The sequence below is a fragment of the Canis lupus genome, chromosome 25 (genome assembly GCF_003254725.2).
Source record: "Canis lupus dingo isolate Sandy chromosome 25, ASM325472v2, whole genome shotgun sequence".
Lineage (NCBI taxonomy): Eukaryota > Metazoa > Chordata > Mammalia > Carnivora > Canidae > Canis > Canis lupus.
In genome coordinates this window covers 5096821-5124478 of record NC_064267.1, presented here as the reverse complement: position 1 = coordinate 5124478, position 27658 = coordinate 5096821, and the positions used below count along the sequence as shown (strand labels likewise).

At 34.1% G+C, this 27658-nt stretch overlaps 1 protein-coding gene across 11 annotated transcripts in view; it reads left to right on the top strand.

Moving 5' to 3' along the window:
- NBEA (neurobeachin) overlaps positions 1-27658 on the top strand; it is a 674158-nt gene that overhangs the window by 360822 nt on the left and 285678 nt on the right. For all 11 annotated transcript variants that reach the window (XM_049101416.1, XM_049101413.1, XM_049101412.1 and 8 more), the window contains 2 exons: positions 7516-7624; positions 11251-11417. In XM_049101416.1, the coding sequence (XP_048957373.1) occupies positions 7516-7624; positions 11251-11417 (276 nt within the window). The remainder of the gene's footprint in view (positions 1-7515; positions 7625-11250; positions 11418-27658) is intronic.

Sequence of the window (27658 nt, the reverse complement as noted above, 5' to 3'; positions counted from 1 at the left end):
AAATTGTCTTTTTAAAGTGATAATGACATATAATGTGTGAGTTTTAACTGGACAATAGTGGGCAATAGTGTGTAAGTCAAAAAGGGATCATTAAGCCATATTATTGTGGAAGAGGACTATGATATTAACTTTATTCATTGTTAACTGTACCTGATAAAATTCCAAGAAGGCAGTGAAAAGAATTGCATGAATACATTTCCAATTAATGGAAAGTAAAAAGAATAAAACAAAACAAAACATGAAAAAACTGAGACTAATAAAAATAAAGTTTGTGTTAGAAATAAGTACATTGCATAACAATGTGCATGATAAATGATAAATGCAAATGGACAACAATTTCCATTAACAGAATTTCTGATATTGAATCTAAAAATTTTTATGTTCTATTTACTAAAGGCATTCCTAAAACCTAAGGAATGTTGAAAGCAAAAAGAAAGATATATACTGGACAGTAACCAAAAGCTACGTAGCTATGCTAATATTTAAAAAAAAAGATTTTAAGACAAAATTCATTATTATTAATGAACCAGTTCATCTAGTTTAAAAAAGGTCGAATTTACCAGTAAGGTACTATCAGCCTACACTTGTATGTTTAAAATAAAAATAAAATGTCATCAAAGTATGCAATGTAAAAATTGATGGAAAATCAGGGAGAAAATGACAAATCTTCTGTCTTTATGATTTTAATACTCCTATATCAATCATCAAAATATCAAGCACAAAAAAAATTAATCAAAATACACAAGATTTAGGGCACCTGGGTGGGATGCTCGTTCAGTTAGGCATCCAACTCTTGATTTTGGCTTTGGTCATTATTTCAGGGTTGTGAGATAAAGCCCTGCATCAGGCTCCATGCTGGTCATGGACTCTGCTTAAGATTCTCTCTCTCTCTCTCCCTTCCCTCTAAAAAATAATTTTAAAAAGTGAATATATAAGATTTGAGTAACATAAGCTAGCAGGTTTGACATTATTGTTACTGGTGGGAAAGTCTGCATTGTTTGAATGAAGGTCTCCGTTCTTAGATTTCCTACAAAAAGATTTATGTGACAATCAGTGCTCCTGTAAAGACAGCCAGAAGGAAAGCAGGCATAAAGCAGTTTGGGGATTGGATATTTGTTGGGTGTTTCTGGGCTGGGAGGAGCTGTGTGTAGAATAGGGTGGTCTCTAATGGAGGCTGCTTCCAGTCATTTGGGAGACTCTTCCCACAGGTTGGGAGCGGGTAGTTTTTGACCTGACAAGGTTTGTACTGGAATCATCATGGCAGCTTTTCTCCTTGGAGGGCTGTCCTATAACTGCAATACGAGTGCATTATAATGAGTCTAGGGGTTACCCTGGGGCAGAGATGGAAGAGGAGAGTGTGTGCTTTGCACCTGTGGCTCTTGATCTCTTAGCCCCAAGGTCTTGGAAGCCTTGAAGTCAAGATGTTGTGCCTATGGTGTTCTAATGTGAAATCTATTTATCACCCTCCTTGCCTCCAGCCCATGTTTCTATCATTCCCTCTCAAGGGCTTAAGACACTGCCTTGAGGCATTCCTTCCACTGCTCATATCTAGCTTCTACCTAACATTATCTGCATATATAGAACTTTGCCCCCCACCACAAAGAATACATATGCTCAAGTAAATAAGTCACATTAATGGGGGATTCCCAGGTGGCTCAGCGGTTTAGCACCTGCCTTCGGTCCAGGGCATGATCCTGGAGTCCTGGGATCGAGTCTCATATCGGGCTCCCTGCATGGAGCCTGCTTCTCCCTCTGCGCCCCCCACCTCTCATGAATAAAATAAATAAAATCTTTTTAAAAAACAGTCACATTAATGGAATCTGATGATACAGCCAGTCATAACACAAGTCTCATCAAATTTTAAGAGTGTTACCATGATATCTCACAGTACATTTATATTTAAGGTCAAAAAAATTGAAAGAGCCTCATAATTATGGAAGAATTTTAAATATCCAAGTAACTTCTATTTTAAAGAAAAGTCAACAGAAGAGTATTTGGAATTGGACAGTAATGGATATGCTACATGCTAAAACGTATGTAATGCAAGGAAAATGGAACATGAAGATAAATTTATAGCTTTAAAAGTTTATATTAGGGAATCCCTGGGTGGTTCAGCGGTTTAGTGCCTGCCTTCCACGCAGGGCATGATCCTGGAGACCCAAGATCAAGTCCCACATCAGGCTTCCTGCATGGAGCCTGCTTCTCCCTCTGCCTATGTCTCTGCCTCTCTCTCTCTCTGTCTCTCATGAATAAATAAATAAAATCATAAAAAAAAGAAAAAAAGAAAAAAAAATTTTATATTAGAAAATAAGCCTAAAACTAAGGAGCTGAAATTACCAGATAGAAGGAGAATGTCCAAGTTAGAAAAAGAACAAAATAAGCTTCACAAAGTAGAAGGAAGTTGATAATAAAGACCAGAACAGAAATCATTGAAACAGAAAAGTAAGATATAACAGAAAGGATGGACAAATACAAAGGTTTTTTTCTCTAATAATACAGGTAAACTATCCCAAGACTGATGAAGAACAAAATAGAAAAATAAACATCAGAAATAAAAAGGAAATCTAATCATAGGTTTAAAAAGCTTAGAAAAGATAATGAGAGTGCTACAAAATGTTTTACATTAAAATAAAAAATTTTAATAAAATGGGAAAATTCCTAGAAAATATAGAAGTTCCACAGCCTGAATAATAAGTAACAAAACCCTAAAGCTCTAAGAAGGAAATTTAATCAGTGAAAATTCTTCTTACAGTAATAGCTTACAGATATATTCTACCAAATGTTCAAATAAAACATAATTCCAACCATATACCAACTATTAGAGAACACAAACAAAAGGATTGCTCTTAACTCATTCTTTGAGGCCAGTTTAATTGTGGCTACAAAAACCAACAAGATGTGTGGGAAAAAGGAAAATCACAAGCCAGTCTCCATTAGAAATGTAGATGCATGAATCCTAATTAAAATACTGACAGAACCCAGTCCAGCCATGTATATAGATATACTATGTATGCGGGAGGAAGCTGATGGGAAGTTAACCCAGAAATGCAAAAGATGTTCATCATTTTAAAATGCCCAAAAATGTCTTTCACTTGCCATATTAAAATTAAAAATCCTTATTATCATCTCAGTAGGTACAGACACATCAAATAAAATTCAACATTTATGATTTTTAAAAAGTATTCTTAGCAAATTAGAAATAGAAAAGGGTTTTCTTAATCTGAAAAGAATGCAGAAAACCTGCCACTTTATTTCTAAAACTTATAAACAAGTTAATCTGGACAACATATTGTGGCATATACATATATTAGATAAAACAATGAAGAGTCAAGAGAATGATAAACACAAAGTGCTGCAGAGTGTCTGGTTAATATATATGTGTGTATGTTTATATGTTGGATAAATACATGTCAATATAAACATACTTTCAAATAAATATAGTATTTTTTAAATAAGGAAAAATTTTCAGTTAATGAAGTTAGGACACTGAAGACATTTATGTAGACTCTCAAAACACAAGTACAAGAAATAAACTGTGAAAAAGAGAGAGAGACTTCATCTTCAATGAAATTTAGTTTTGTGAGTTTCCTCAGCAGTCCAGATGTAGGACTGAGGAGAGAGACTGAGGAGAGAGTGTCTTAATCTAGGGTTACTTATTTCCTGAGCAATTACAGCAGATAGATAGGAATTAAGTGAAGTTGCTGGCCAAGAGAGTAAAAACATGGAACTATGTGATGGCAAGTTTGATGGGAAAGGAAGTGAATCTGAGCAGTGGATGAAGCATTAAGAGAAAATAGAGGGATTAAACAAGTGGAAATTAGAAGAATCAAGAACTTGTTTTTGCCTGGGTCCAGGGGAGGGACAAGTGAAGGCAAGAGAGAACATTAAGGGTTGGGAGGTTGCAACCAGAGAGTAGATTGCTGGGGGCTAAAGACTTAGGAAATGAAACCAATTAGGGCCAGTAGAGTGATTTCCTGAAAGAAGGTAGAGTTGAAGTTTCTAAAGGAATCATAGATAGATTTAGGTATTTTTAGATCCCCTAAAAAAGGGATGGAATTGTGAGCTTCTCTGGGGAATGGTTTTTCACATGAATGATGAAGTCACCCAGAATGATACTAAGGGTCAGATAAGTTTCCTTCTCTCTGTGGAAGTAAAACAACTGTTCGTTTGTTGATGTATAACTCATAAGTATCTGAGATAGGAGGACAGACTTTCAGAAATACTGATACAATTTCTCTGGTGTTCCTGAGGCAAGTGTTCCGTACCCTCTCCCCTTCTCTGCCACCCTACCTCTTTACTTTGCCAATCCTCTGTTTTGCTTCTGGGAGTCATTCCTAATAGCCAGCCAGACCCAGAGCCTCTCCCTTCCTGCTGTCTTCTGTTAATCTATTTAAATTTTATAATCCACACTAATTTGCACATATTAGATTTCCTCCTGGCTTTCTGCAGCTTTCATACACTAGACAAAGCCATTGAAGAGAATATTCCAATATTTCACATCTCTTTTCTCTTTTGAAGCCAATCTAGCAAATATAGACCAATGATTTCATCAAAACTGAATATTTAGAGTTTGTTATAGTCTTTAACTTCTTTTATTTTTCTAGCTCCCTTAGTGAATTAAAGATTATCTGTATGATTTTTTGCCCTCTCACATTATAGAGAGGTCTGAGCCTTTTTTCCCAAGTATGATGGTTTCAAACAGGTTTGCTCTAACCTTTTCATTCTTTGAATAATTTGTATTATCATTAACTTTTGTGCTAAAAAACAGACAACATTCCCCTTAGAATGTGCCTGTATTGCCCTTATGTAATTGGAGAGATTAGTGCTGCATGTTTCCAGGTGATATTTCCACTTACCCTGCTGTTATGCAAGATTTTAACTGTGTCTAAGTCATATTGCCAGGAAGTCCCAGCTCCTCTGAGAATAATAGTCATTTTTTAACTTAAATCTCATCGTGGGGTAATGAGTCAGACAACACATGGACTTTGGATGAAAAGGTTTCTACTGAGAACTATCTTGAATTCAGTATCTACATTACAGCCTAGAAATAAAAAGATCATTCACCTGCCAATTTTTGTAGAAGATTCCGCACAGATATTACACATGATTTGGTGAAAAGATAGTAAAACTTAGTGCTATGTAATTCCATCCTAATACATTACAATGAAGAAATAAATTCGATAGAGGCAGACTCATTTCAAAGACCTCTTGAATAGCTTTTACAAATTATATTTAAGCAAATAATTTAGAAATATCAGGATACGCGATAATATCCTTTTGTTTGCTTATATATGTTTATCAGTGAAGAAGATGAATTTGCTATGGGTAGACAGAATGTAGTGAACTACTAATATAAGAAGAATTACAATGAGTTGCTATTTAGTATATACAAAAGTTAAAATGAGGTTCAGTCTTTCCCATTCTGATTAAAATTTATGAGAACTTGAGTGAGAGAAGAAATAATTCATTTTGTTAATGAGCAGTGAGAATAAAGAATGGCACTTGAAAATAGCACTCTTGTTAAAAATCTACATAGAGAAAAACTGGACCATGAATGAAGGTGAGTGTTAGAACTGAATCTTAAAAGGATGCAGATAAAAGAACAGACATTATTTTGTAAGTTTGTCCTTTAAGAAAAACCCAGAAAGACTTAAAGTTAACTTCAAATGTCCTTTGGCTATTTTTAACACAGTAGTTGCTTATTGCAAAAGAAAACATTTTAAAAGATGCAAAAGAGCCCACTCACTGTTTATAACTAACAAAATGACAAGAATTAATATTAGAATGCCCACAGTGGGGCACCAGGGTGGCTCAGTACTTGAGCATCTGCCTTTGACTCCGGGCATGATCCCGGGGTCCTGGGATCCAATCCCACATTGGGATCCCGCAGGGAGCCTGTTTCTCCCTCTGCCTATGCCTCTGTCTCTCTCTCTCTGTCTCTCATGAATAAATAAATAAAATCTTTAAAAAATTTAAAAAAGAGAATGTCCACAGTAGAGAAGGGCAGTATTAAACACAAAAGGTTTTACTTCAAAAAATATTATTGGATGATGAAGATTCAGCGCAAAATGTAAAATTATGAGTATTTTTTAAATGGCGATCTGAGGCAAAGAACTTAATTTTTCTGAGCCTTAGTTTATGTTTAAAAATGAAAATAATACATATCTCTGAGGATTCTTGTAAAAATTAAGTATTATGTGTAAACTATTTTATTACCTACCTTTCAATAAGTGGTTTGGTGACAGTTGTTCTGATCAATTTTTTCTCTTTCTTCTCGCTCTTCCTCTCCCCCTCCATCATCAATCACCACCACCATCATGTGGCTTAAACAACCATTTTTAATCTCTCATTATTCTCATTGACTGGGCTCAGCTAGGCAGTTCCTTTGCTCCCTGTGAAGTTGTTTGGCACTTAAGTCACCTGGGAATCTGGCTCTGGGCTGGGAGCTTATCTAGGCCTGAGATCCTGAGGTCCTGTGTTCTCCTTGAGGCTGTCCACATAATGTGAGCTTCTCTCAGCATTGCAGCAGATTCTAGAAGACAGAGTTCGAAGAGAGAAAGGCAAAAGGTGCAAGATACGCTCTCGCCTCAGAATTCACAAAGGATCACTTCTGCTATATTCTGTTGGTCACAGGAAGTCACTAGGCAGATCTAAGCAGAGCAGAAAACAACCCCTCTTTTTGATGGAGCAGTAGCAATATCACACTGCAAAGGAGCATGTGGCAGCCATGTTTGGAAATAACCTCTGTCTCAATGCTATAAAGAAGTATGAAGCAGCTCCCTGTGTGTACATGAGAAAAGATAAGGAAAGAGAGATCTTCAAGATGTATTGCTAAGTGAGAAAAGCTAAGTACAGAAAAGACTTAGAATATACAAATCATAATGTAAGGATGTGGGGGATAAAAATGTATTTGTGTTTTTTTATATTTTTTTAAAAAGTCTCTGAAAACATGCAATGAACTAAAAGCAGGTGCCTGATGAGGTTGGAAATCAGGTGGCTAGGTGATATAGTGAGGCTTTTCACTATGTGTCTTATTGTACCTTTTAACAACAATTTGAATATTCAAATAACTTCTGTTGTTTAAAAATTCAGTTTATAGATATCCTAATATATGGTCATCTAGTGTTTGTGTGAAAATTTACTTCCAAGGTAGTGAATTCTGTTGTTTTAACCATTTACTTCAAAGATGGTGAATTCTGTTGTATTAACCATTTAAGATACTGTCAAAAAGCCTTGTTTGTTTGTTTGTTTGTTTGCATTAACTTACTTTAATTAACTGAATCATTCATTCACAAGACACACAGTACTTAACAGAGGCATTATTGTAACAATTTTATGGTATATTTCTATGTTTCAAATGTCATTGAATTCTAATTTCAACTATGTTAATTTCATAATGTAACTTTAAATTTTAGGCATAATTAATATTTCAAATACTAAAATGTGATTACTGAAAAAAGTTGGATTGACTGAAGCTAATAAGAATAATAATTCTAAAGGTATTTTCCTTTTTAGATTACTGTGCCATGCTATGAAGGACCATATAGTTCGTGTTGCAAATGAAGCTGAGTTTATTTTGAACAGGCAGAGAGCTGAGGATGTACATAAACATGCAGAGTTTGAGGTAAGATTTTGATGGCAGATTAAAATCTGCTTCTCCATTATAAGTCAGCTGTCACTGATAGTAACCTTACATAAGAGGTTTTTTTTTAAGAGGAAAATTTCATTCAAGTCACTTAGTTCCTTTTTTATTTTTAAGCTTTAGTAAATGCCAAACTCAGAGCTCTAATTTTTATCTCACAGCATGCAGAGATTCTTCTTACCCTGTGCCTAACCCTTTGGTCAGCTGAAGTTGTTCTCATGTACTCTTAAAAGCAAATAACATTTTATGATGCAATTACTTTAGTAATTTTTAAACTAGTTTATGTACCATTAAAGATGGGTATAGCAAGTAGTTATATGAAAAAACTCAGTTTTACTAAATATTCAGTAATTTATCATTTATCAATGTATCCATCTTTAGAGTGACCAAAGATCACTTCATGTTTTATTGTTATAATTGATATTTGACAATGAAGCATTGCTTTTATAGGATATGCATGCATATCTGTACATATATTGGGAATATAATAATTTTAAAATCCTTATAAGTACCTAACTAAAGAAAAAATTAAGTATCATTTCTATTTTATGTGCAAAAACTAAAGTATATTGAAATATTGTATATTCTAAATTCTATGCTAATAGGTTTTATAAAAATGTGTTACTTTTATATTTCCGCATGTCAATAATTATTTGCCATTATTTGAATTGCCTCAACTCAATATTTTGATTTCAGTGTTTTAAATAACAGTGATTACTTCAGTTCATTCAGTTTGCAAAAAAAAAAACATGGTTTCAGAAATATTCAGGTGACCTGGTATTTGGCTTAGGTTGAACTGTCAGTGGCCTTAAAAATAATAAATAACCATCCATTTATTTTCCTGATGCAACATGTGAACATATGTGGTATGGCTGGAAATCAGAGCCTAAGATTTCAGTTTTTATGGGGTTTTTATCTCAGTAAGCCAGCTCTCTCAGTTGTACAAGTTGATGCCCTAGGTCTTGTAATCTCTGACCTAGCTAGCTGAAAAGCATGAGACAGAGAAATAACTGTTGTCTCTCTCATACTCTTAACCTGCTTCATTTGTCAGATGAGACAGCACATACTTGGCATGAGAGATTGCAACAAACTCATCTTGAAAAAATACCAAATATTTTAAACTTTGATAAAAATACATTGATAATTGAGTGTTTATCAAAGTGAAGCTTCATATCCCTTCAACAGTAAATACTATTGGATATTTATCAAGGTATCCCGCTATAATCTGGATGTCAAGAAAATTTTGAGTTATCTGTTCTTTGAAGAATATGTTTTGATATGAGATATGTCAGGAGTCTAAACAAAATAAGAATATTCAGTTAACTCTTGACTTCTGTTAGTAAATAAGATTTAGAATATTAGTTGAATTCCCTGCAGGATGAGTTTTGAGTCGTTCATATTTCTACTAAGAAAATCAAGATATTTTGTGGGGATATAAGAAAATCAGTATTTGTATGTGAAAATATTTAAAATAGATTTTCAAGCAGCTAGATATTAGTTACAAGTTTTAACACATATTTAGCCAAGATAAAATTAAGCTCATGGCAGTGTTTCTCAGCCTGTTTTTCATTATTGTCCCCCCGTAAGGAATCTTTTTTAGACCATTTTCATTCAAGAAAATTGAATCACCCTCTCCCAGTAAAATTTTATTTCTACAATATGCTGTATAACTGTGTAGTACATATGCTTCTGTGCTTTCTACATAAAAGGAATGTGATTTTTTTTTTCACACTCCCAACACCACTTTTTTGAACCCTGGGTAAATGAGGTCAATCCTATTGAGGATGCATGGCTAAAAGTGATAAAAGGCTATGAAGTGGACATGAAAATTCAGTGCTTTTTAGATTATATAAATATAAAATAAAATACTAACATAAATCAAATTTTGAGTATTGTCATTGTTATTTAATGACTGTACATTGTGGTTTTTTTTTCACTAAAATGTTTAAATTTGTTCTTTTTAGGTTAGAGCTGTGTTGGTAAATGCATTGATGTACGTGTGTGTGCTTGTGGTTTACCAAATACCTACCACTTTTAAATTATAAAAGATTTTATAAAAGCTATGACATTTTACTAGGACTTTTGGGGGGAATTTCTCTGTCTCTCATATAGGCCTATAATTAAGAGATAAAGTATATTTAATTTGAGATGGGTACTTCACAGTTCAGGTTTTTTTTTTTTTTTTTTTTTTTTGTTAACCATTGTAATTGTTAAGGAAGAAAAATGAAAATTTAATTTTGCTCTCCGATGAGCTAATGAAATATTAACCTCATTATGGAGGCAGATCATTGTACTAATTGGTGATTCCCTGTACAAAAAGATAAATTGGAAAATGAATTAATCCTTCTTAGACTACTTTAAGGGTTATTTCTCTGAAAGAGATGACTTGTGGTAGTAGTCTATATCAATAGATAGACTGAAGGGATATGTTGAAATACCTTCCATGAAACAAATTTTTACATAGTGGAGATGAATGTGAACCAATTATATGTATTTTTAGATGTGAGACTTTTTTTCTTCTAGTTATAGGATTTGTATTACATACTTGGTAGTGTTAGAATATATGGTCAGTCCACCCCATATAAAAATTACTCTACAAAAAAAATCAAACTTACAGTTAAAGAGATGTTCATCCTCGTGTTTATATTGAACCTTTTTGATACACAGTGAGACTGATAAGCTATATTGCTAATACCGGTGAACACGAATACAGATAGCTGACAAAATAGCTGATCTTTAGGAAAGATGAGAATAAGATAGTTGTTATCATGAGAACCTTTCAACACATTAAATTCTAGAGTTGGGAAAGGTTATAGAGAAAACTTTCTCATTTAACAAATATGAAACTGAGTATGATAGGGAAATAAAAGAATTTTCATAAAACATGGAATAAAATCCAAGTCTAAATCCCTAAATCATTGCTTTTCCTTGTAAACCATATTGCCATTCATGAAATGGAAAACTATAAATTAAATAGCAAGCTTTGGATCTCTGTATAATTATCAAGAATGTAATTCTCATTTTAAGTGTGATATATACCATATTGGTTAAAATAATAATTAGGTTTACATTTTTAATAAACCATTATTCTAAAATGATTACTTTGGGAATATATTAAAATCAGACTCAGAATTTTAAGAGCCTTAAACATCATCAATTACTTTATGTAATATCATCTGAATTATTTTCCAAATACTTTATATATAAGCACATAAAACATATTTCTACAAGTTTGAAAAGTGATTGTAGTGACTATACTCTTTAGAAAAAAATTTCAGGGCAGCCCCAGTGGCTCAGCGGTTTAGCACCGCCTGCAGCCCAGGGTGTGATCCTGGAGACCCTGGATTGAGTCCCACAGGCTCCCTGCATGAAGCCTGCTTCTCCCTCTGCCTGTGTCTCTGCCTCTCTCTCCTCTCTGTATATTCTCATAAATAAATAAGTAAAATCTTAAAAAAAAAAAAAAAAAAAAGAAAAATTTCACAAGATGGTATTAGCTAAGTTTTTAAAATTGAATTTTCATTACCCTTTAAGGTCAGTTAGTGTTCCTTACTTAGAGCAGAAGTTGTATGTTGTTCAACATTATGCATTGTTTGTATTTTTTTTTGTAGTCACAGTGTGCCCAGTATGCTGCTGATAGAAGAGAGGAAGAAAAGATGTGTGATCATCTTATAAGTGCTGCTAAGCATCGAGATCACGTTACAGCAAACCAACTGAAACAGAAGATCCTTAATATTCTCACAAATAAGCATGGTGCTTGGGGAGCAGTTTCTCATAGGTGAGTTATCACAAATTTACAAGTAAATAGTAACCCAAAGGTTATTTATGATAGTTAGCTGTTAAAGATGATAAACTTTAAAATAATTTAGAAAATATGATTTAAAGCATAAAAGTTATTTGAATTTTCCCTGATATCTTTAGTAATTCCACTTTAGAATCCTTTAGAAGAAAATCTTAAAATCTAAACTTTTAAGCTCCAGAAGTCATTTCTAATTTAATAGTAATATGTAATACAAAAAAATTTTAGACTGTCATCTCATGTAATGTATGTTAATTGTAAGTGGCTCTTTTTTTTCATCTTTCAAGAGTCAGCTCTACCTACTTATTAAATTTATAGCATTCTTATTTTTTCTTATAAATAGGTAATAATACAAGCATTTACTATTGAGAAGTAATACGTTCTTCTTAAAAATCTTCTTCCATATTTTTCTATTCACTCTTTCTTAGGAAAAGTTTTCATTGCCGATTAGAGCATCTATGATATAATACAAGTAAAACCAAAATTGGTTGCTTATGAATTACAAATGTTCTCCTTGCTAAAGTTTTGTGGGCATAAAATTGTTTGTTTTTTCCTCTGTAACATGAGGAAACATTTTTTCTAGAAAAATAATAGTGAGTCAGATCACTATATTTCTATTGCAAATGTTCTTCATTTTTATATTTTCATTTTACTTGATCCCATTAAATGATTTTAAGTCTCTGGCACAGTTTAGGAGTTGGTTAATTGTGGACAGACTAGTGAGAAGAATTCTGATAGAAGTGATTTGGTTAGTTAGGGAAGAGCATCTAGAATATGGCCATGATAGTGTTTGACCATCTGTCCTGGTATTTCCGGTGTGAGATAGACTTAATAAAACTTTATAATTTTTGTATTTAAAGTAAAATTATAACTTCATGACTTTAAAAGTAATCAAGACTCAATATATATTCTTATAATAATATTAATACTGTGGGGGCGCCTGGGTGGCTCAGCGGTTGAGCATCTGCCTTCAACTCAGGGTATGGTCCTGGGGTCCCAGGATCGAGTCCTGCATTGGGCTCCTTGCGTGGAGCCTGCTTCTCCCTTGGCCTGTCACATGAATAAATAAATAAATAAATATTTAAAATAATAATAATAATAATAGTAATACTGTGACATCCAGCTTTTATTGAATATTTATTGTGTGCCAGGCATCGTACTAAGAACTTTACATGAATTATTTCATTTAACCTTCAGAACATTATTCAAACATCTTCCGTATTACATTGAAACTGGAGCTTTCAGAGCTTAAATTAAAACTTACATAGTATCAAACAACTTGTACAGGGAGAGACAATGTTTCACTCATGGTTCTCCAGAAAAACACAAAAACAGAACCAATGGGATATATGTGAGACATAGATAGAGATAGAGGTATAGAAGTATAAATATACCATATTTATATATATATAGACAGATTTATTTTAAAGAATTGGCTCGCGTGATTATGGGAGCTGGTAAGTCTGAAATCTGTAGGATAGGCAGTGAGGCTGGAAACTAAGGCACAATTTTTGCTATAGTCCTAACATGGGATGCTGTCTTTTCCAGTTAACCTCAAGGGGGTTTTTTTGATGTTTTGGGTTTTTTTTTTTTTCAATTGGTTTATTTTTAAGGCTTTCAACTAATTAGATGAGGCCCACACACATTTTATCTTCAATGTATAAAGATGTACGTGAGTTTGGAGTTTTAATTATTTCATCATGTAATTAAAATACAGCTACCAGTCACCTCCATAGCAGCAGTCATGTGGTAATGTGTCAAATGCATCCTCTGCTTAGTTGATCCTTTACTGTGTTTCATTGGATTGACAGAAAGACTGGCAGCAGGACCCCTCAGATATAAAGGTAGCTTCTCTTCTTTCCTGCATATTAGTTCCCAGTGCTAACTAAAAACACATGATTTTCCTGTTACCATCCTTTACCAAATAGGTCACTGAACTCTTAAATCTTTAAGGATGGGTTTTCTTCCCCATAATCTTCCTTAGTATTTGAGTAATTAATAAAGCTCAGTCATTAGATTGCTTCTTTTTTTTTTTCTCATTCACTCTCTGGGTAATTTTTATTAATCTTATGGCTAAAAACTACAACCCTTATGTTGATAACTTGCCAATTTATAATCCCTAGTCTAGATCTTTCACTCACCTCCAGACCTGTATATCATCCACCTACCTACTTGGTGTCTTCTACTTAGATATAGTATTTCAGATGACAAAACACTTCCTAAGACTTTGTCCCAAACCATCTCTCTCAGCCAAGGGCAACCCTATTCTTAGAGTTGCCCAGGCCATAAATGGTGCTTTTATCCTAATTGCACCTAACACGTTACACACTGAGCCGTGCAGCACATCTTAACTGACTCTGCCACAAAATATGTCTAGAATGCTACCTTTGCTATCCTAAAGGATCTAAAATGATGCCCAGCATTTCTCACTTGTCCCAGCAGCGTTTTCCCTAGTCTTCCTGCTTCTTCCTTGATACTTCTAAAGGCCATTCTCAACACAACAGCCTGGGCAACTTTTATTAAAATATGTATCCTTTTCCTCCTCTGCTCAGAACCCCCCAGAACCGTGCTGTGCAAGATGGTAACCACTAGTCATGTGTGCTCTTGAAATGTAATAAAAATTTAATTTAATGTACCACCTTTCAGGTCCTCAGTAGCCACATATGGGCAGTGGCTAGCACGTTCAACAGCACAGAACATTTCCGTTATTGCACAAAGTTCCATTGGTCAGTGTTGCTTCAGAAGTTTCCTTTGTCACTGAAAGTTAAAAACCTTACAGTTACCTACAAGGAAAGAGTGTGCTGTTTTTGATAGAATGGTCAAGGAAGTTCATTCTGATAAAGGACCACTTGGGCAGAGAACTGTCTGAGCATTTCAAGCCGAGGGAACAGCATGCAAAAGAAGAAGGGGGCTGGGCCTGTCCAAGAACAGGCAGAGACCAGTATGGCTGCAGTGGATGGGATGAGAAGGTTATTATCTTTGATAACTCTTCGATAACTTCGATAACTCCTCTCCTGCTCCTCTCCCGCTCCTTTCCCCTGGCTCATTTTATTCCCATCACTGGGGCTTTTTGCTGCTTTTCAGGCTTTTAGGACATGTTTACTCGACTTGGAATGCCTTCTCTCAGATAGTCTGTGCAGCTAGCTCTCCCATCTTCTGTTTTTAATTCAAATGGTACTTTCTCAAAAAAGCCATCTATAGCCACTTCTTACCCCCAATTATTTTATATTATAATTATATATATTATATATCTTACATATTATATACTTATTTATCAGTTGTATTGTTTTATTGTTTTGTCTCCCACCAGAATGGAAGCTCCATAGTGGAAGGGATTTTTCCTCCCTTTTGTCCACAGTAGTATTACCTCACACTTAGAATAATCCCTGATACAGAGCTGGTGCTAAATAAATATCCACTGAATAAATTAGTAAATGAATACTTGATGTATACCCTTTTTTTTTTACAGTGATACCGGTGATGGAATGGAAAAATAAATTAGCCTATTGTCGGGGACAGTTTTATGTTTCAAATGAAATTATTTTATTAAATGACAAAAAGTACTTATCCTTGCATAAAACCAAAGCTCAGGTTCATCTGGAAAGTGAGATGAACAATTCCTTATTCACTGGGTTAAATGGTAAAATGAATTATTATATGAAAATGCTTGACACCGTGTCTGTCACAAAGTAGACTTCTTGTATTTGTTAGTCTCTTTTCTTTTTTGTTAGCTCTTTGAGAAGAGCCTTTTAAAAAATAACTTATTTTTTAGAGGAGTTTTAGGCTTACAATAGAAATTTCCCTTATATCCTCTCCTAACACACATATATACCTTCTCCCATAATCATTCACCCAAATAGTTAGTGCCTCTTTTTTTTTTTATTTTTTTTTATTTTTTTTATTTTTTTTACCAAGACTGAACCTACATTGATACGGCATAGTCACCCAAGGGCAGAGTCCATAGAGGGCTCACTCTTGGTGGTGTGTCTTCTATGGGTCGGGACAAATATATGGTAACATGTATCATCATTATAATATCATGCGGAATATTTTAACTGCTCTAAAATTCTGTGTTGTGCCTATCCATCCCTGTCTTCCCCTACCCCTGGCAACCACTGTCTTGTTTTGTTTTGTTTATCTATAGTTTTGCCTTTTCCAAAATGTCATATAGATGAAATCATACAATATGTAACCTTTTACTTAGTGATATGCAAGAAAGGCTTTTCCATATTTTTTCATGCCTTGATGGCCTTGATGGCTGATTTTCTCTAAGCACTGAATAATATGCCATTGTCTGGTTGGACCATAGTTTTTCCACTTACCTACTGAAGAGCATCCTTGTTGCTTCCAAGTTTGGGCAGTTATGAATAAAGCTGCTATAAACATCCATGGGCAGGTTTTTGTGTGAAAACTGGTTTTCAACTCCTTTGAGTAAATGCTAAAAAGCATGATTGCTGAATGGTATGATAAGAGTGTCTTTAGTTCTGTAAGAAACCACCAGAGTGTCTTCAAAGTGGCTGTGACATTTTGCATTCTCACTATCAATATATGAAAACTGGTGTTAGTCCACCTCCTCAGCAGCATTAGGTATTGTCAGTGTTCCAGATTTTGGCCATTCTGATAGGTATATAGTGGTACCTCATTGTTTTGATTTGCATATTCCTGATGACATGTGATGTGGAACATCATTTCATGTGCTTATTTTCTGTATGCGCATCTTCTTTGGTGAGGTGCCTGTTAAGGACTTTGGCCTATTTTTTTAAACCAAACTATTTGCTTTCTTATTATTGAGTTTAAGAGTTCTTTGTATATTTGGCATAACTGTTCTTTAACAGATGTGTCTTTTGTAAGTATTTTCTCCCAGTTCGGGTTTGTCTTTTCATTCGCTTGATAGTGTCTTTTGTAGTGCAGAAGTTATTATTTTTTTAAAGATTTTATTTATTTATTCATGAGAGACACAGAGAGAGAGAGAGAGGCAGAGACACAGGCTGAGGGAGAAGCAGGGCCCACGCAGGGAGCCTGATGTGGGATTCGATTCCGGGTCTCCAGGATCATGCCCTGGGCTGAAGATGATGCTAAACTGCTGAGCCACCCAGGCTGCCCAGAAGTTATTATTTTTAATGAAGTCCAGCTTATGTTGTTTCTTTCATGAATAATATCTTTGGTGTTGTATCTAAAAAGGCACCACCATACTCAAAGTCATCTAGGTTTTCTCTTATGTCAGCTTCTAGGAGTTTTATGCTCTTCCATTTTACATTTAGGTCTGTGATCCATTTTTACCTAATTTTTTTTAAAAATGTAAAGTCTATAGTCTATTTCTGGGCTATCTGTTCTATTGACCTATTTATTCTTTCACCAATACCATATTTTCTTGGTTAATGTGGCTTCACAGGAGTTTTAAGTCAAGTGGCATCAGCCCTTCCACTTTATTCTCCTTCCAAAGAGCCTTTTTAAAATAATTTCCCTTGCCACTTAATCACCCTCTAACGCGATATATAGATAGCTACAATCTATTGATTTTATTCCTTTAATGAACAGATAACTCTTGTTAGCATAGTGGTAAAGTAGACTTACTCTCTGCCCTCACATAGTTCCTAGTAGTCAAATAGAAGAGACTGATATTAAACAAAACAAATGATTATAGAAATAAAAGATGTGAATACAAATTTTGATAATTACTAGGAAAAAAATTACAGAGTACTCTGAAGGGAAGGGTATAACAGAGAATCTTCATGTTAGATTAGGGAGTTCTGTTTAAGCTAAGAAATGAGCAGGGAATCATCGTAACAGGTGGAGTGTAGAACATTCAGGAGAGAAATATTACAAAGACTCAGAGCTTATAAATAATAAAATGAATGGAAATGAAGCTAGTATGTCTAGAGCTTAGTGAGCAATGGAGATATTGGCTTGAGATAAGGCTGGAGAGTAACATATGAGCCTGATGATTTAAAGTCTTATAGATCATATTAAGGATTTGTGACTTTATCCTAAGTGGCATAAAAATCAGTGAAAGATTTTGAATAGAAGAGTAACATGATCTGATTTATGTTTTAAAAGATCAGTCTGGCTGCTTTATTACTGGGAGTAATAGGGAAGTGTGGTCACTCTATTTGTAGTTCAAATGTCACCCTTTCTATTGCATTCCCTGGCTTCCCCTATTTTCTTAACCCAACCTCCTCCTATTTTGTTGGTGTCTATATTGCAATTATCTATGATACACCACCTAATGTTTTATAGCTGTTTGGATGTACGTGTCTCTTCCAGTAGACTTGTAACTTCCTAAGTGGAGGAATTAAATGGTACTTACAGTTGCATCTCTGTTATCAAATATATGTTAAATCTGAAGGAATTTGATTCCTATAATGTTATACTTGCTGTTTTACCCAAGCAAATATTGAATTTTAATGTAAATTTACTTTTATTCTTTTTTTTAAGATTTTATTTCTTTATTTGAGAGATAGCAACAGAGATAGTGAGAAAGAACTCGAGCAAGGAGGAGAGGGAGAAGCAGGCTCCCCACTGAGCAGGGAGCCCAATGCGGGCCTTGATCCCAGAACCCTGGGATCGTAACCTGAGCTGAAGGTAGATGCTTTTTTTCTTTTTAATTTTTATTTATTTATGATAGTCACACAGAGAGAGAGAGAGAGACAGAGACATAGGCAGAGGGAGAAGCAGGCTCCATGCACCGGGAGCCCGACTTGGGATTCGATCCCGGGTCTCCAGGATCGCGCCCTGGGCCAAAGGCAGGCGCTAAACCGCTGTGCCACCCAGGGATCCCTTGAAGGCAGATGCTTAACCAACTGAGCCACTGAAGTTCCCCAAAATTCCTTTTACTTTTATCTTTTGACTCAATGGTCATACTGACTGTAATTATTTTAGCTTTTGAATTAATATTACTGCTCTTTATTTTGTCCTGAGGAGGAACTAGAATCTGACAACTCTTTAAAAATGCATATTCAAGAATTAACATTTTAAAATAATACTTCATATGTACAAACAGTTTTTCTTTATTTTATATTTTTGGGTCATATTTTCAATTTCTTAAACTACATAGCTAAATTAAAAGCTGGGCAAAGGACTCGACTGACATTTTTCCAAAGAAAATATGGGGGAATGGCTAACAGGCACATGAAGAGATGCTCAACATTATCAGTCATTGGGGAAATGCAAATCAAAACCACAATGACATATCACCTTACACCTGTTAGAATGGCTGTTATCAAAAAGAGAGAACCATGTGGAGAAAAGAGAACCCTTGAGCACTCTTGGTAAGACCGTAAATCGGTACAGCCACTATGGAAAATAGTATGGCGGTCCCTCAAAAAATTACAAATAGAACTACCATATCATTCACCATTGCTATTCTGGGATATATTTGAAGGAAACAAAAACACTATATTGAAGACATATCTGCAGCTCCGTGATCATAGCAGCATTATTTACAACAGCTGAGACATGGAAACAACTTAAGTGTCGATCAATTCCTGAATGGATAAAGTTGTGAGTCATATATATATATATAATATATATATTATATATATATATAACATTCCATCATATATATATATATATGATGGAATGTTATTCAGCCATAAAAAAACAAGGAGATCCTGTCATTTGCAACAACATGATGGATGGAACTCCCATGATGCTAAGTGAAATAAGTCAGACAGAGAAAGACAAATATTGTATGATCTCACTTACATGTGGAACCAAAAAGAAAGAAAAAAAAAGTCATAAAAAAGAGATAAGACTAACGGTTACCAGACGTAGATGTAGGGGTTGGTAGAGGGAGAATTGGAGGAAGGTGATCAAAATGTACAAACATTATATAGTTATAAAATATATAACTACTGGAGATATAATGTACAGCACAATGACTGTAGCTTACACTGCTATATAGTATATATGAAAATTAAGATACTAGATCCTTAGAGTTCTTATCACAAGGAAAACACCTTTTTTTTCTCTTTTTCTGTATCTCTATGAGATGATAGATGTTGACTAAACTTACTTTTCTATGGTAATCATTTTACAACATATGGAAGTCAAATTATTATGCTATATGCCTTAAATTTATATAATGATCTATAGTGATTATATCTCAGTAAAACTGGGGGAAAAAAACTACTTTTCATACAAGCATTATTATTGAGATTTTGTATGGTATATTGTATGGTATTGTACCATACAATATTGTATATGGTATTTTGTATGGTATAAGCTATATTTATTGATAGAGCAGGTTTGTATTGGCAGCATCTCCATTGATACTTTACACCTAATATCTTATTTTCATTCTAATAACTTTTTAAGGTAGGTATTATTTTTTCCATTTCACACATAATAAATGTGAGTCTCAGAGAAGTTGAATAGCTGGCCCAGTGTTATATAACTAAATAATAGGGACAGGATTTGTATCTAGATCTATGTAACTAACCCTAAAGCCCGTGGTCATCCCAGTGACAAAATTAATTACTGTATTTACTATAAAAAATTGTTGATTGGAATAATGAAATTAAAATCACTCATTAAACATAAATAAGACTCAAAAGTCTGGGGCTTTAGAAGGTATTTTTTAAAGCTTTACAACATCAAGATATGGTCTAAATAGACAAGAGAACTACTGCCTACAGAGGCAAGATAGAACTTGCAGTCTGAACCTAACAGGGTAGATAGACTGCTAAAAGAAAAATAAATAAACACACATTTTTGGTAGGATGTTAACAGGATCCAGTGTCCTACAACATAATATTTAAGATATCCAGGATATAATCCAAAATTACCTAATATACAAAGGACCTGGGAGATCTTAACCATTTCTCAAGGAAAGACAATTAATGAATACAATCCCAAGATAACCCAGATATGAAAACTTTGATACAAATATTTTAAAGCAACTGTTACAAACACCTCCATGAAGTCAAGGTAAACACTTTTTAAATGAATGGAATGATAGAGGATCTCAGAAAAGAAAGAAAATGTATATGAAAGAACCAAATGAAAAAGAAAAATGTAATATCTGAAATAAAAAATAATCATTTAATGAGCTTAATAGTAGAATAAAGATGACAGAGAAGAGAGTGCATGAACTTGAAGATAGATCACTAAAATTATACAAGTGAAAGACAAACAGAAACACTGGGGAAAAAATGGGAAGTGCTCCAGGCTCCTGTGGGACAATATCAAAAGGCCTAAAATTCATATCATTGAAGTCCTACAGAAAGTTAGGAGAAAGATTCATACAGAACAATTATTTAAAGTAAAAATGGCTGAAAACAAATTTGGTGAAAGATGTCAAGTTAGAGATCCAAGAAGCTCAGGATAAGCTCAATAAAAAATATCCCTAGACATATCATAATCAATCTCCTAAAAACCAAAGATAAAAAAAAATTTTAGCATAATCCAGAGGAAAAAACAATACATTATATATATAGGAAAAACAATTCAAATAATTACAGCATTTTCATCAGAAATTGTGGGGCCCACTAGTTGCCAAACCAAAATTCTATATTCAATAAAAATACCCTCCAGAAATGCAAGCCAAATAAAAACATTGTCAAATGATAGAAAGCTAAGAGAATTTCTCTCTACCAGGCATGTTCTCAAAGAAATGCAGAAAGATGTCCTTCAGGCAAAAGAAGGAAAAACAAAAGGGGGGACCTTGGGAATTGAGAATAAAGAAAGAATTGTTTTGTTATTTTTTTTTCCCACAAAGATTTAAAGGCAATTTAGTGGAGAAATGATGGTCTTTTCGACAAATAATACTGGAGCAATTGAATATTCATCTGCTAAGTTTGGACCCCTGAACGATGACTCACATTCTTATGTAAAACTTAACTTAAAATGAATGATAGACCTATATGTAAATTATAAAATTTCTGGAAGAAAACATAGGAGGAAATCTTTGCATTCCTGTTTGTGTTGGGCAAAGTTATTAGATACAGCACTAAAAGCCTGATGAATAAATAAACAATCCTACAGTGGACTTTCTCTTAGTCTGCTTGGGCAACTATAACAAAAACATCATATGGTGGCTTATAAGCAACAGAAATTTGTATCTAACAATTCTGGAGGCTGAGAAGGCCAAGATAAAAGCACTGGCAGATTCAACATCAGGTAAGTCCACATACTAGTCCACATAGATGGCAGTCTTCATGCTATGTCCTCGCAAGATGAAAGAGTTGAGGAATCTTCTTAGGGCCCTTTTTATTTTTTATTTTTTTTAGGGCCTCTTTTATAAGGGCACTAATCTCATTCATGAAGGCTACACCCTCATTACCTAATCACTTTCCAAAGACCTCACCTCTGGATACTACCACATTAGATTTGATTTCAACATAAAATTTGGTTAGGGGAGGCATTCAATCCATGGCAGGCTTTACCAAATTAAAAACCTTTTTGTGTGTGAAAGAGACTGTTGAGAATGCCACATTCTCTCAGACTGGGAAAAAGTATTTGCAAATCATATAATCTTACAAAGGTCTTACAAATATAAATGTTTAGAAGTGTAAGTATATATATTTATCTAAGTGTAATACTATACAAGGCACTTATAAGTACACATATGTGTGTACATGCATATGTATATTGTATATATGTAGTATATATGTATAAGGAACTTTCCAAACTTAACATTAAGAAAAAAAACATACAATTAAAAAGCAAGGAAGCACTTCAACATAGACGATATATAGATGGCAAATACCTACATAAAAAGATACTCACTATCCTTAGCTATTAAGGAAGTTCAAATTAAAAAAACAATCAAATGCTAATATTTCTCTACTACAATGACTAAAATTAAAACAAAAACCTTACAATGCAAGGGCTGGCAAAGAGGTGAAGTAGCTGGAACTCGCATACATTGCTGGTGGAAGTACAAAATGATGCATCCTCTTTGGAAAGCTGTTTGGCGGTTTTCTTACACAATCAAACATCCGCTTACCATTTGATGCAGCAATCCTATTCCTAGGTATTTACACCAAGAGAAAGGAAAACTTACATTCATGCAGAAAACTTGTACATGAATGCTCATAGCTCTATTAATAACTGTCCCCAAATTGAAAATAGCCCAAATGTTCTTCAATTGGTGAATGGATATACAGTGCATCCATATAATGGAATACTACTCAGCAATATAAAGGAATAGACTTGATACATGTGACAACCTGAATGAATCTCAGGTGTATTCTGCAAAATGAAAGAAGCCAGACTCAAAAGAATGCAAATTGTATAATTCCATTTATGTGACGTTTGGAAAAAAACAAACCTTAGGCAAGTAAAACATATTGGTGGTTTTTAGGATTTAAGAGTAGAAAGAGAGTTTGGGTAGAAAGGGACAATGTGAGGAAGCATTTTGGGAAGATTGAACTGTTCTGTATCTTGATTGTTTCATGGCTCTGTTTTTGTCAAAATTTATAGAAATGTACACCAAAAAAGAGTGAATTTTTCTTCATGTAAATTAATAAATCTTCAGAAACTTAAAAAATCAAAGGCCAGAGAAGTCTTTATATTTATCAAACTGTATTACATTTTCGATATCGAGAATTACACTTGAATATTAATTTACTGTTTTAAAGTTAAATTAATTACAACTCGGATTATTTCAATTATTTTCATGCCAACACAGGTATATTGGTCATATAATCTAAAGAACAGAAGTTAGGGGATCCATGAGTGGCTCAGCGGTTCAGCGTCTGCCTTTGACCCGGGGCATGATCCTGGAGTCCTGGGATCGAGTCCTGCGGCGGGCTCCCAGCATGGAGCCTGCTTCTCTCCCTCTGCCTGTGTCTGCCTCTCTCTCTCTCTCTCTCTCTCTCTCTCTGACTATCATGAATAAATAAATAAAATCTTTAAAAAATAATAAAAAATAAAAAAAGAACAGAAGTTAGGTTTTTTCTATAACTAATACCTGTTGTAAATGAATTTTCACTGTATGTAGTTTTTAATTATATAGCTTTTAAAACCCTAAAATAAATGTAGTAAATGTGCTATTCCCTAATAAAAATTATGAAATATTCAGAGGGAGGGGAAAAAAGAACTTTTTTCCAACAATTTTTAGGTAGTTTAAAGTGTCAAGATTCAAATCAGGAATTGTGGGGGCGCCTGGGTAGCTCAGTCAATTAAGTGCCAGCCTCTGGCTCAGATCATGATCCCAGGGTCTTGGGATCCAGCCCCACATCAGGCTCCCTGCTCAGCAGGGAATCTGCTTCTCCCTCTGCCCCTCCCCACCCTGCTCATTCTCTCTCTCTCTCTCACTCTCTGCCTGTCTGAAATAAATAAATAAAATTTTTGAAAATAGATAAATAAACCAGGAATTGTGCTCTGCTCTCGGTGCATACAGTTGTTATAAGCTGATCTGCCAGATGCGTGGAGCGTTACAGGGTTAGACTAAATAATCTATTAATTGTGATCTCTATAACCATGTGAGATACAAAATGGAAGAAAAACCTGTGTAGAAATCACATATCTTCATACCATAGCCTGCATTGGTTTAATGGCTGTGAAGTTTCATAGAATGCTTATCCCATAGGTTCCTTCCTAAGAGCTATGTAAATGAACAGAACAGATTCAAATGGGAAAATGACATACTTACTGGGTTTCAACCTGATATTCTACACCTTCAAAACAAGAGTTCTCATACTCATGGTATCATAAATTTAAAGTCAAAATACTCACCCTAAGATAACATAAAGAATAAGCTGGTAGTGCTGTGGAGTGAAAATTGGAAATTCTGTTTTTGGAATATTCTGAAACAATCACATTAACTGTCACTTCGTGGCTTCACTTCTGTTTCCCTTATCTTTAAACATTCACTATTGCTATTTATAATGGATATGAACTACAACCACTACACTCAGGTATTTATTTAATTTCAAACTAATTTGTTCTGAGTCCCCACCATGGTGCTATTGGAAAATTCAATCTCAGTTATTAATAGGACCCTACATATATACTCCTGGATTATGCAAAGATTCTAGTAATCTTATAAAGCCCTGGGATCCTCATTTTACTTGGGCTCTACAGATATGCTTAATTTATGCTTGGAGGGGGGTCTGTTTCTGGACAAAATGAGACATTAATTCATGGAGCTGTGGCACCAAGGATACAGCCATGTATATTCCTGCTGTTTCATTGGGAGTACATGTCCCCCACCCCCCTTTCAGGACCCTCTTCATACACCATCTTCTTAGTCTTGGAATAAAGTCAGACCCTGGATACTTCAGTCTCTTCACCCCTCAAGCCTCTATGGTCCATTATCTCTTTAAGGATAGTTGTGCTACTTTTTTAAAAAGAGTATCTCTTATGCCACCTGAGAAGATAAGAGTAGCCTCAAGTCTCCTAGATTCGAAATACTGCTTTGTTTTGGAGGGATTGGCATAGAGTGAAGTGGGGATTTTGCTTATTTTTTTCATCCATTTAGATTCCCTGGCCCAAACTTTTCTGCAACTGTCCTGGGACATCTGTTTGATGCAAAGTGTCTGTAATCATGAAATATATTTTGTTTTTCATTGAGAATTTGAACCTTTGACATTGGACTCACTGTGTTCTAATTGTTGTTACTAATTCTAACTCCTTTAATAGAAAACATAAATCTAAGAGACTTGAATGTGGCATATTCTAGTGTAAATGTCCACCACAGAGTTGGAAAATAGAGCTCCAAATTATACTAGGTCACTAGTTATATTTATAATAACTTTCTCAGACATGGACAAAACATATTTTCCAGTACAAATTTCATCTCTCCACCCAGTAAAGGGCATCTAGGAGACATCCTTGATTTACTTGTTTTAATCCTCCCTTTCCCCATACAGCACACATACACAGATTGTCCATCAACAGGTGCTGTTTGCAACGAATTTGGGATATATGCTTTCTTCTTCCAAGTACTGAAAATAGTAGATTTTTCTAGGGTTGTGTTTTGTTGGATATGTTCATTAAGGGAAAGGAGCAAAATATTAAGATGTAAGAAAATGGTTGAAGTGATAGATTGTGTACTTAGTCTAAGGTAGTTTAGGAAGGAAAGTAAAGAAAGAAAGGGATTGATAGGCAGGTAATAATGGAGTCAAGAAAACAAGAGTTGGTAAGCTGAAAGAATGGGAAGTTCAGGAATGTTTCAATTTAGGATTTTAGAACAAAAGCAGTACAAGGTTGACAATGTGGTCCTGAAAGTGGTTAAGTGGGGTCCAGTAGAAGATCATGGTAATGAGGAGGTCAAGAAACAAAAAGAATCTTGCATGTAGCACGTATGGTGAATTACCCAAGATAATTTCAGTATTTGCGATGGAAATGAATATGGTCAGCATCTTTTAAACCTTCAGTAAATAAAAGGAATGGCCTGGGATACTGGTATTCCAGGTTGGGCGAGGAATAGGTGGTATTGCCAGATTCAACAAGAGCTTAAAGGAGTCTCAAAGTTCATCTTCCCTAAGTGTGTGTGTGTGTGTGTGTGTGTGTGTGTTTAAAAAGCAGGTCCAAATGAAAGGAGTAGAAAATATGCTACAGGGTGGCAGAACTCTGAAAAGCCTATTAGATCATTTTCCAGGATAGAAGTCTAATGCAGATCACATAGGGAAGAACAATGATTTGAAAGGATGAGGTAATATAAATCAGTAGTAGTTGTATAGGTCAAGACTAAAAATGTCTGTAATTTGGCTATGAAGATGATCACACTGTAACCTTTATAACCCAATTGATTGCTGGGCAATTATTTCTGATGCTTTTTTTCCTAAAATATATAGACTTGTAAAAAAAAGAATGATTATTTTAATAAGTCTCAGAAACAAGACAGTTTATAAAATGCTTAATACATAGAGTTATATAAAATATCAAAATGAAGAAAATCAGTAAGTAGATCATAAAATTAAAAATCTCACAAATATTAGGCTACTTTCTTAGCATGGAAGTTTTAAGTTAGGCTTAAAACAAAATAAAGTTTTGGATCTTCACATAAATGAAACTTCTATTTGATTTACAAATGGCATAAAGTTTAAAATTTTTGACAATTTGCAACAAGTGCCTGGAGTGAAAGGGTGATGATCACAATCCCTCTGCCATTCATTGGGCTGCTAATTAAAATATGCATTTGTGAAACTGTAGGAAATATTTCTCAAGCCGTAACGTCTGCTGTCTTGGCAGATCACATTTTTGCTGGAATCACTGAAGATGCTACCATACTAGGCTGTCAAGAAAAATCTCTGGACTTCTTTAATGTTACTGTTTTTATAATCTTGTATTTTAGATTAAACATTTTTCATTAAATATCACTGTATTCCCTAAAATAATATGTTCAATCCAACTTTTTGAAAATCACAAACATATAAAAATATTTCATAATTTGATTTCAAACAATATTTTTCTCCATAAAGATCCTTTTTTTATAACTACATATAATATATATTTTTGTTTTTCTAAATGGAATCAGTATATTAGTTTACAGTGACATTGCTCTATATTATATGCACACTAAAGTCTTATGCATTAGATTTTGAGGTGTTTTTTGCTGTTTGTGTTCACAAGTAGTTTACTGTCTTTTGTCAGTAATAAGGGCTGCCTGTTTAGTTGGAAAGTGCCATTGCCCTAGAGTGCTGTATTTGAAGTCATCTGTCATGGATACATTGTAGAGAGAAGACTATTTATGTTTATGGCATTTTAAATAACTAAGTTAAACCCTTTGGAATATAGAGAAATGGCTTGTTTACTGTCATCACTGTACACTTAATCTTGTGACCCTGTCATGATAGCATTCCCATAAATCTCCCTGTGGGTAGTTCAATAAAACAGATGAACATCAAAATGTAATGATTGTTTCAGCTTTAGGAATTAGGTATGTGATGGAATAAATACGGCCTGGATAGTACAGTTACAGAAGCGTGTTACCACTCCCTTTTTCTAATAAACAATACTGGAAAATAATTATAGATGATAGTTTGTATTCTATTTTAAGATAATATTTGCAATATCTAGTAGTCATATCATTAAAAGAAACAGAAAATGGATAAAAATAATATGTATATTATGATATTTTTAAAGCAGTTTAAATTTGTTGGTATCTTGAAAACTGTAAAAATAATAAAATTGTTTTCTGCAAAGATTTTAATGTAATTTTATATTGTGTTTTCATTATATTACATCATTATTTTTTCTATATTCACTTTTTTAAAAATACTTGCAATTATATAATTTCTCAAATATAAGTATTTTACTTCAGTATTTTT